Here is an 11384-nt window from a genome sequence, read left to right as displayed (position 1 = left end):
TTCAATTAAAATTGCATTGCAAACAGTTTCCTAAGTCATAAAGAATTATTTTGTAGATGTGTTAATAACTGAATAAAATCCCGTTGATGATTAAAAGAAGAAAAGAAGAAGAAAAATAGAAAATGCAAGAGTTCCAGGAATGCTGGGGCTGAAAGACTCCTGAAAGGTCATTTTGTTTATGTTCTCCTGAAATGGGGTCTGTGAACCAACAACTTCAGAATCACTTGAAGCATTCCTTTAAGAGGAAAATTCCTGGGCCTCATCCTCACATCTCCTGAATCAACGTCTCTCAAGTTGGGGTGCGGGCAGGGTCAGGAACCTGCATTTTGATACGTTCCCCCAGCTGATTCTTAGGCACATTCATGTTTTAGAACCATCAATTTCTCAACCCTGGCTGAACATTCAAATAACATAAGGCTGGAAAAATACTCATGCCGGCTCGACCAGTGATTCTCAACCTTGGCTGTGCCTCAGCATCACCTGGAGGGCTTTAAAAAGCCCCATGCCCAGGCCCCTCCCTGTGCCAATCACATCAGAATCTCTGCAGTGGGACCCAGGTGTCTGTAGTTTTTAAAGCTCCCCACGTGATTCCAGTCTACAGCCAAGGTTGAGAACCACTGTTGTGGATATTCTGGTTTCATTCATTTGGGATGAGTCTCAGGTGTTAATAATTTATTGTGGTAAACTTTTGGCTATATACCTTAAACTAATATAATGTTATATGTCAATTACATCTCAAGAAAACTGGTGGAGGGGAAGTAAATAAATAACTTTTAATTGTACCCCAGGTAATTTTAAAGTGCAGCCCAGGTTGAGAACTCTTGAATAGTCAGTCACTTTCAGCTTTTCTGAACTTCTTTCAGTGTAGTCACTAAATACCCTTTAGCCTACTCAGTCGGGCTTGCCTCCTGCCCCAACACCAGACCCAAGCAAGTCTTGACCAAGGCTGATAGTGATCTGGAAGTCTAGTCTCATGAGAAGTTATATGTCCACCTAGACATAACCCCTGCCTTTCTAGCCAGTCCCGTTAATTAATCTATCATTCATTCAACAAATATATATTAAACACCTAATATTTGTCAAGTGCTTTGTATTGAACTATGGATACAACGGCAAATAACATACTGTTTCTGACACCTCAAGAAGCTTCTAGATTTCCGAGGGTGAAGGAGGGAGATCTACATGCAAACAGAGGTATAGCAAAGAGTAGTAATTATTACAATGGATGCATGAACAAAGAACTGTGGGAACACAGATACATTAGCAACTAAATCTGCCTTACATGTCTAAGGAGACGCTATTTAAGCCAAGTCTTCCTTCCATGACCTAAGACACCCTCCATGATATGATTTCTCTCTACTGCAGCTCTTGCTACTTTTGCCTGGGTTTCAACTTCAGCCATACTGAACTCCTTTCAGTTCTTTGAATGCCCCCCACTCTCTTGACAAGACTTCAATGTGCATTTATTTGCATGGAACATTCTTCCTCTTTTCCCCTCCTGTACCTCCTACCTGGGACTCTGCTTAGTTGTTACTTCCACAAAGAGGTTCTTCCTGACCTCCTGAATGGTGTTAAATGTCTTTATTATACATCTGTGTGCTAGCCTATAGTGCTTCTTTAATAGCACGTGCCCACTTTGTTGCACAGCACAGTGCCTGGCACTACTGGATGAATGAATTAATTGCATCCCAGGAACAGGGGATGATACGTGCAAAGCCATAGAAGCATGCAATTTTGTGCCATGTCCTAGAATAGCAAACATTTTGGATGGCCAAAGATAAGATGGGCAGGAGGAGGTTTCTAAAGATGAATCACGAAAGGTCGGTTGTTAAAAGCTTTGTAAGTAACCCTATGGGGTCTGAACTTCACCCTGTAGGCAGTAGGAAGCCAGATAAGGTTTTACGTGGGGAAGTATAATAATGAGGTTTATCATTCAGGACCTTCTCTCTGGGAGCAGTGTGGAGGATGGACTGAAAAAGAAAAGATTGGTTCAAAGACAGTTAGGAGATGTTCCAGTACTACAGGTGAAAAATAATAAAGTCTTCCCTGAAATAATGAAGCAAAGGGCTCCATTCAAAAGGCATTTCTGAGATAAAATCTGAGCACTTGCTGACTAATTGCATGTGGGGGTGAATGTGAAAGATGATACTATGCTCTAGCTTGGAAGACAGGCTGGGTGGGGATGCTATTAATGGAAATAAGGAATACAGAACCACAAGAGCTAGTTTCAGGGAAAAAAAAATAATGAGCTCATTTTTAAACACGTGGAGATTTCCATGTACCAGTGGATACACAGATAGAGTCTTTCATGCAGTTATAAATGCATAAAATTCTTAGTTTGGTACCTTACTGACTGCTGATGTGGCTGGTATTGTTCACTTGACTATGTTGACTTCTGGTTTCCGTACAAAAGGACAGTCTTTTGAAACTGACAGTGTCATATTGATTTCACGACTTATGTTTCTTTGGGCCACAATTCGCTATCAGTTGGCAATAGTTCAAGGGAGAGTCTCCATTAAAATCACTTACTGGTTGTGTTCTTTGGTTAGATACATACACCTATGCCAACTCCACTCGAATTCTGAGATGGAAACAATTTTATTACAGGTAGCTATGCTGTTATATTCCTTTCTCATTTTATTGTGAGTTCCGTGAGTTCCGAAAGGAAGCATCTTATTCTTTTTATTACGCTTAGTGCTGGGTCTAACAGAACACAGATTAGTGAGTGAATGGATGGATGGATGAATGAATTTATAATCTGATGGCAGGGATAGAGGATACTTTCTGGAGCTAATCACTTAGGAATTAAAAATCTCTATCCTATACATAAATGCCTAAGTAACTTATCATTGAGTTATTGACTACAGTGACAGAGGTAGAAGAGATCACTATGAGTATTTTTAAAATGACCTTTCATCATATTACTTTCTCTTGAAAATGCAAAACCATCCTGGGAATTTTAAAGCTGTGGTAATAACAGACTATGTTTCTTGATACATTAACCTTTGATATTGTCAAGTGAAAGAGAAGCATTTAAATTAATTGCTATCGAAAACTCTTTTGTTTGGTACTGTCCTCGAAGCTGGCAGATGGGTACATGATCAGATTTTATTTTAGGAAGATAACTTTGCTTAGGATTATATGAAGAGGCAAGGGGACATTTTGACAGAGGAGAGATGATGATGAGGGCCTGGAATAATGCAATGGCAGTGAAATGGAGAGATCTTATTAAGTAATTAATTAATTCATCAAATATTTATTCACTGTATTATTCTGGACTCTGGGGATGGAGTACTGACCACACTAGAGAAGTTCCTACCCTCAAGGAGTTTACAGACAAATGGAGGAGATGTATATTAATCAAATCATCATATCAATAAATGTAAAGTTGCAGATGTGATACATGTGGTCTGGGAAAGTCAAGTTGAAAAAGGCATCTCAGAGGTGAAATTGACAGGACTCATTTGGTTATTGGGGTATCAGAATAAATAAAAGACATGTTCCCTGGTCTCCTTTCCTGAAAGAATACTCAACCTGATTTGTGTGACAGAAATAACATACATGAAATGCCTTCAAAGATGTATTAAGTGACATATCGTGTGGAACAGATTAAAATGCCCTTTTGCCAAAAGATGAGATCAATAAGCTATGAATTGTAAATTCTGATTTTGCAATTAATTGCACCTCCTTTTAATTGTCACCATTCTACTGGAATGATGTTACTGTGCTGATGAGATACAGTTGACTCTAGATCTCTCCGTTTTGATTTTTTTCATTCAGATGTTGCCAGAGCAATTGAATTACTGGAAAAACTTCAGGAATCTGGAGAAGTACCAGTGCACAAGCTACAATCCCTCAAAAAAGTTCTTCAGAGTGAGTTTTGTACTGCTATTCGAGAGGTATGACACCAAGATTTTAATAACTATATTCGGCCGTATGTCTTCTGAGTAGAAAACACGTCTTTTCCACACAAACAGTTGAAATGATTAAGTTTGGAGCTACATCTTAGCTTTCTGTTTTTAGCTCCTTGGACAGATGATAAAATATAATTTAGCTTGCTAAATTCTTAAATTAGATCCAGTCAGGATTGACACTTTCATATAAAACCAAATGTTGATCTTATGGTACCAAGGAAGTGACCGCCTCAGCAGGTGACTGTTACATGTAGTCTAAACTATTTAGTGGTTACATGAAGTCATCTGGAAATTCAGTTAGACATAGTCATAATTAGTGAGGGCTGAGCATTTCTTGAAAGAACACTCAGCTAAATCTTTCACAGCTAAATCTGAAAGAGTAACCTCCTACTGACCAAAGTTGTAGTTCTCCAAACACTACTATCTAGTGCAATAATGGGAACCCTCCGAACAGGCTGATATACCCTTCTAACAAATCTTTGTAATGCTTTCCTGGCTAATGGTTTCAAGAACCTTAGGGTGAAACACGTGTATAAATGACTACTTGAATTTTCTTTTGAATTGTAGGGGAATTGACTAGTCAACTAATGAATTTAATTGGTTATAAGAGAGTTCACTTGAGATACATACACTATATTATTTTTGAATAAAACAATATTCAGTAAGCCCATCACCTCTTCCCTACAAGATATGAAGTAATAATTCAGTAATTAGAATCTAAAGTCCATAAATTCAGCATATCTGCCTTGCTAGAAGTCCCCAGTAATGAATTACCCACTGTCATCTCTTCCAAAGCCGGTTGAATCCAATCATTACCTGTAGCCTCTATTCTCTCTGTGTCCGTCTCTTCTCAGATGGGATAATTCTGGAGCATGTGATTTGTACCCTTTGCTAGGGTTCTTGTAGGATTAAGCTCTAGTCATTCTCTGTGAGGCTGGCTCAAAGGACATACATCTCTCAAGAAATGCTTGCATCAACCTCTTTTCCTCTTTCAACTCCACTTGTGGCTAATGAACGTTCTTTTGCCTCAATAATGCTAGTTTATGAGTGGTCACTAAGTAGTCTAGTTAGTCACTAGGTAGTCGCCAGATGACTAAAGTAGAGATGTAAAAAACTTCTCTCTCTACAGATTTAAACTATAGCCTACCCAATGCAGTTACAATTTGGATTTTGCTGGGATTTGATTTAGACGGTGTTTGTGCTAAATCTTTATCAGGTGTAGTAATTTATGATTTAATTTTTGTTTGCAATGAACACAGCTTAAGTAAATAAGCATAATTGTATCTCCAAGTTTTAACCTATGAATTTGATCAAAGGCTGAAAGGAAATTTCTCAAAGTGTATGAATTCTTGGCCACTGGCTGCTCGGTGGAAAAGGTGTAAGATATATGAAAACCCCATGGATCTCCCAGCAGTTAAACTCCAGTGGTCACTCTGTAGACCATTGCTAAATCGCCTATACACTCTTTTCTTCCTTCACAGAGTGCTGCTTCCCTGAGATTTTGTGACTGACTTTTCATTTTTAGATATTTTATCATCTCTTCTACCCTCCACAGAACTAACGAACGAATAGAACACAACAAATATATATCTCTGCTCACTGGGAATTTGGCCTGTGATCAATGCAAAGTCTCAACTTTCACGGAACTCACATTTCAGTGAGAAAATTTATGATAAATATTCAAAAAAATATCAGAGAGCGAAAAAACTATGGAGATAAATAAAGCAGGATTAAGTAGGAGTAAATCTCTATTAACTTAGGGTGCTAGGAAAATAACCTGATTAAAGTAATGGAATAAAACATAAATATAAGGGGGGCATAGTGTTCTTATAGGCAGAGGAAACCACAGGTACAAAAACCCAGAAGCAAGAATGATCTTAGTCCATGGAAGGAACATCCCAAAAGCCAGCATGTCTGCAGTGAAATAAGCAAGGTAGGCTTCCTAGAGGCAGCTGGAGAGCAGATCATGTGAGGCCTTGCAGGCCATGGCCAGAACATTGGATTTCATTCTAAGAGTGATAGGAAGCCCTTGGAGAGATTGATCTGACGTGATTAGATTTTGGAAAAGGTCTCCCTGACTGCTGTGAGAATACAAGTGTGTGTACAATAGTAGAAACAAGAGAGTCCAGTAAAAAAGTAATGGGTAGTCAAGTGAGAGGTGAGGTGACGGCAGCCAGGATGAAGGTGGCAAAAGTGCAAGTTATGGGAAGTTGTCAGATTCAGTATGTATTGTTTGTGAGTAAAGTCTACAGGAATTGTTGATATATTGAACGTAAGGGTGAGAGAGAGAAGTCTCAATTGATTTTTAGATTGGGCTGAATGGTGATATAACGAGATAGGAATCTTTGAGGATGGACCAGGTTTGGAGAAGGCTATCCAGAGCTCCGTTGTGGACATAGCAAATGGATGATGCTTTTCAGACATCCAAGTAGGGATGTCTAGCAGGCACCTAAGTCTGAAGCTTGGGGTCTAGAGATGTAAGTGTAGTATAAATATCTGTTCAAATAAACGCACAAGTCTTTTTCTTTAAAGAGTTTGCTAAGGAAAAAGAGAATGGGAGTAAAAAAGAAGATAAATATGGAGACATTGTATAGGAATTATAAATATATTTTATAAACCCTGTCTGTGGTAGAGTGTGATATGTGTATCATTAGTGGTTCATGGAAATCTATAACTGAACTATAGGCAATTGAACAATTTCAAAGGGAAAAAGATTATATAATTTATCTACCTTAATTTTACAAATTTGGATGGATAAGATTAATTTTATGTTCGTAGTAATGTCCTTGTAATAATTTTGTTCTTAAAGGCAATGCGTGTTATACAGAAATTATTTTGGTCACTTCATCTTGGCTAACATTTCACACCAGTTGTATGGAATTGCTTGTATTTGTTAAATCTGGAATTTTCTTCATTATTCTTATTGCTTCACTTTACATTAACTGAGCAAAGTAATGATAAAAATAGCAATACGTATACAACAATTCTGAATCATACAATAATATTATGAATCCATCTAGTGAAAAGTTCTTCAATGAAAATGTAAAATGTGAATACATGTTGCCAGACAGGTGAATCCACGAGCCAGTAAAGGTCAACTAGGAAGTACGAGGATGTAAGACAACGAGTACCTTAAATTAAATTTTATTGAGCCAAGAACCCTTTCCCTCCTGGTCTCTTGGATATTGACCGTTATGCTAGCACAAAGCTTTTGAAATTTTGGTTTCTTAATTAGATAATGCTCAGAATCTCCATGCTTCAATATTTTTCAGAAAGATTTGATCGTTAACACTTACCAGTGTGAAAATTATGAATTTTGTCATGACAGGTAATGGAAAGAACAAGAACTACAGTCGCATCATTCTTAGTTGTGTTTGCCAGACCAAAACCAGCTACAGGTCACACCATTGCCAACAAGACTGTAAAACCCAAATTATGCTCATAAAGAAAGCTGGACAAGCTACTGCCACTTTTTTCCCCATACACAAGTGTAACAGTGGTTATCGTTACATGTTGAGGCAATCCCAGATTTTGCTTTACGTTTGGAGAAAGCCACTGAATGGGCTCTTGGCATATGTGCTGCACTTATTTAGGGAGAATAGTTTCATGAAATTTTATTTTGTTTTTCACTTAAAATGGATGATTAAAAGAAATTAAAAGTTTTCTCTACTTAACTTTTTGTCTGTAATAAAGACTGAAAAAGTTTTGTTGAGATCAGTACTGAAGGAAGATCATCTATGTATACAATTGAGAAAGGCATTACTCTATCAACAAAATAAGTTGCATTTGAATGCCCACCCACGCACAGCTTTATTCACAGAATACAGATAGTGGTTGGCAATACTTTTCTTGATTGTTTTATTGCTGAAGGATCTCAAAAGGGCCTGATCAGTCATTAAATTGCACCTACTGTGTGCAGGGCATTTAGGAGTACATGGCAGAGAAACGAGCTGACACAGGATGCCTCTTTTCCACAATGAGGGGTACTGGCTGACAAGAGGAAGTTCACCCAAGCTGTTTAATGAGAGATGAAATAAAAATTTTTATGGTACTGATATTCCCAGTAAAGACTATCTCTATGATTTTAAGTGGCTTCCTCAAGTTTTAGTTCAGCACTCTATTAATTAGCTTGAATGGCCTAAATTTAGAAATTTAGGATTGAAATATAAGGATTATAAAATGTTGATTTTGGATAAGAGAATTTCCTAAGAAAACTGAATTGCAGTTCAAATAGCTCACTTACCCAGAGATAGACTTTTTCCCCAACACATCATTTTCTTCGTGCCTCCGAGAAAAAAATCAATAGTATATGACTGGTCATATTTTAAGAGGACATCCAATTTCTGCAACAGAATACAGAGAAATTCTTTCTGCAACTAAAATAATCAAAAACAGAATTAGCAACCTATTTGCTATCATCATCTTCCAAGTTTAAAACATTCAAGCTTCCTGCTTTCTCGGGTGATGTACTTGTTGCCTTGCTGTGTGACATGCTGCTGAGAGCGGACTATTGTGGACTTATTCCCACATTGATGACTGTCTTATGCACGTTTGAATAAAAAATGCAGAACAAAATGACAGTCACCAAAAACTGCCTTCCTTGGCCAATCACCAGATGTTATATGGTAGTATTTTCTAATGTTGTAGAATAAGAAAATAAACCAACTCCATATGGAATCTATCATTCTGCGATAGTCAGTAGGATTGTTGGAAAATATTCCAGTTCTCCTCTCCTTCTTAGCACATGTTACACCTAGATTTCCCCAGCCTCCTTCAAGTTAGATGTGGCTATGACAACTTCTGTGGCTAGGGACATGTGAATGGAAGTGATGCAGGCCACTTCCTCGTGGATGCCTTTGAGTCAGTGCATGATTTGCTATGTTCCCTTCCCTTTGCCATGTGACTAGTGATGTTTTATATGATAAATGATAAATCGGCCTTGGTTGCAGAGTGAGAAAATGAGAAATATAGGCTTTAGCCAACCTTTTATGAATATGTAGCCTGAGCAAGAAATAAACCTTTGTTGCTCTAAGCCCCCAAGATATTAGCGTTATCATACCACAGCAGAACCCAAGCTATCCTGACCGATAATACACAATCCTCAAGCAAATTTACCTTGGAAAAAGGTTATAAGATGTATCAACCATTTAACTGCCATAAAACAAAATTAATTTTTAAACACTATGTTGTATTTTAGTAAGCTGTGATCAATCTTTTTTAAACTGTAGGAACTTGGTAACCAATAAAAGTACCCATGCCCATAAGGTGGTTCATAAATTTTTAAATTTTGAGACACTTGGATCATAGATTCTTTGCTTCTAGATTATCTCCCATTTGCTCCTATTCTCATTTTTTTCTTCCTGAGGACTGAGCTCATTAACCCTCCAGCACTACCTCCCACCCCAGCTAAGTCTCACACCATTTCCTTATAGAAGGATTTCTTTATTTTATTGACTTAAATTCATAGTCAACAGAGAAGAAATAGCTGGAATGCAACCATCTGCTCTTTAAGTGCTCTTAGTCTCCAATGAGGTTATTTTTTTCCTGGAGGTATTTGTAGATTGGGAATTATCACCACAATGCCTCCCACCAGTGACTTGTGGGAAATGTTCCCGTGAGGCATTCTGTCAGGTTAGAGGGAACACCAAAGACATTAGAGCACTGTTGTAGTCAAGTTGACCAGTGTTTGAATCCCAATTTAGCTACTTATTTTTGGCCTCTCTGAAATCTTATTTGTCAGCTTTTAATAATGGAATAACACCATCAGCCTTGAGGTGGTTCTGACAATTAGAGATCATATATGTAAAGCCGGCTAGTACAGAGTCTGGCAGCCAATAATTACACAATCAGTGGTTGCTATTATGACTAAAGAGTAGAGTTCCAAATTATCACTAGGTATAGTATTTCAGTAAGTCAGGAAATGGATAGCAGTTGGAAAGAAAAATGGTAGTTTCTGTAGGCTAGATCTAAAAAATCTCTTAAGATTCATAGACTTATATTCATTGCTCCACCATCAATCATTAAAATAAAGTAAATTGAGCCATTGCACCCTAATTGTAAATCATATGGGACATCGCATTGTGACAGAGGTGTTTGTTCTTGAGGCTGTTCTGTACAACATCTTAATGTACTGTGTGAATGAAAACATGGCAGACAATCAGCTTTATGAGAAAGCTAATATCGGTTGTCTGATAGAATATAGATTTGTAATTACCTTAAGAAAACACATACTTGGATTAATAGTGACAAGATAAGATGAAACAGGGATACATGGAAGGAGAGAGAAGAGCTGGAGGAAGGGAGAGTGAGAGGGAGGAAAGGAAGAAAAAAGGAAAGAAAGAAGGAAGAGAAAGAAAGAGAAAGAAAGAAAGAGAAAGACAGGAAGAAAGGAAGGTAGGAAGGGAGGGGAGGGAGGGAGCAAGAGAGGGAAGAAAGAGAGGGAGGGAGGGAGGTTGATGCTGAACCATGGCATAATGTACTGTAATAGAAAGAGAAAGAACATTACATGGGGTCAGAAAAGTACTGACAGTCGATTTGGACGACATGAATTTAAATCCTTGCTAGGCCACTTAATTATGTGATCTTATGCAAGTTACTTAACTTCTATGATCTTGGTTTTATCCTTTTTTAAAATATAAAAGAAGACAATAATAACTTCATGGGATTGTTGGGAAGATTAAATCAAGTGAGATAAAAAGTCAAAAGTACCTTGAGTAATACAGTGCCTAGTTAAAAGAGTAAGTAGTTAAAAAATGGTAGCTATTCTGATAGAAACTTGGTGATTTTAGTGACAGTAAGCTAAACTTTTAATATGTTCTAATAGAAACATTAGTTACTAATATGGAGAATAATAGTCTTGTAGTTATCAATTATCCACACAAATGAAGAATTTCTTCAATAGGAGGCTCCACATTTTAAGAAAGAGGTTGACAACCTGGATTTTTGGAATAAGCAAGTATAGTGAGGACTCTGGAATCTTTGTCATATGACAATAAGTTAAGGATTTGGTGATACCTAGCCAGAAAAAGAGAAAAATAATATGTAATGTGATATTTGTCATCTAATTGGTAGGATAAAGGTAACTATACTCGACCAATGGATGACAGATAGATGAATACAGATAACTAATGATAACTACCCATACCCAGCAATGGGCTCACTTGTGCTGTGGGAAGTTTCCTATAACAACAGCAGAGGTTAGATGGACATATTTCAGCTCACTCTAGAACAGGAGTTTTTAACTTAGGGTCACATATACGCTTCATGTTTTAGGTGAGGTAAAAGCAAATTTATATATACATATGTATATGTATTTCCTTTATTTTTGTTTCCTTCCCTTTATGTGCAAAACATTTTTATGGCAAATATGTTCTATAATGTTTTACTTTAAACATGCATAGAGTGGCATGGATTCATTGTGTAAAATTATCATCCTTGTTACATAATGGCATCTAGAATAGCACTGCATTC

The 11384-nt window shown here is 37.3% G+C and overlaps 1 protein-coding gene across 4 annotated transcripts in view; it reads left to right on the top strand.

The window, feature by feature from the left end:
* Positions 1-11384, top strand: part of LIN7A (lin-7 homolog A, crumbs cell polarity complex component) — a 140992-nt gene that overhangs the window by 35619 nt on the left and 93989 nt on the right. For all 4 annotated transcript variants that reach the window (XR_011534826.1, XR_011534827.1, XM_070600616.1 and 1 more), the window contains exon 2: positions 3781-3899. Coding sequence is in view for 1 of the 4 variants with exons in the window: in XM_070600616.1 (XP_070456717.1) it covers positions 3781-3899 (119 nt within the window). In the remaining 3 variants the exon portion in view is untranslated. The remainder of the gene's footprint in view (positions 1-3780; positions 3900-11384) is intronic.

This window comes from Equus przewalskii, chromosome 29 (assembly GCF_037783145.1).
Source record: "Equus przewalskii isolate Varuska chromosome 29, EquPr2, whole genome shotgun sequence".
Classification (NCBI taxonomy): Eukaryota; Metazoa; Chordata; class Mammalia; order Perissodactyla; family Equidae; genus Equus; species Equus przewalskii.
This window is presented reverse-complemented; position numbering and strand designations above follow the sequence as displayed.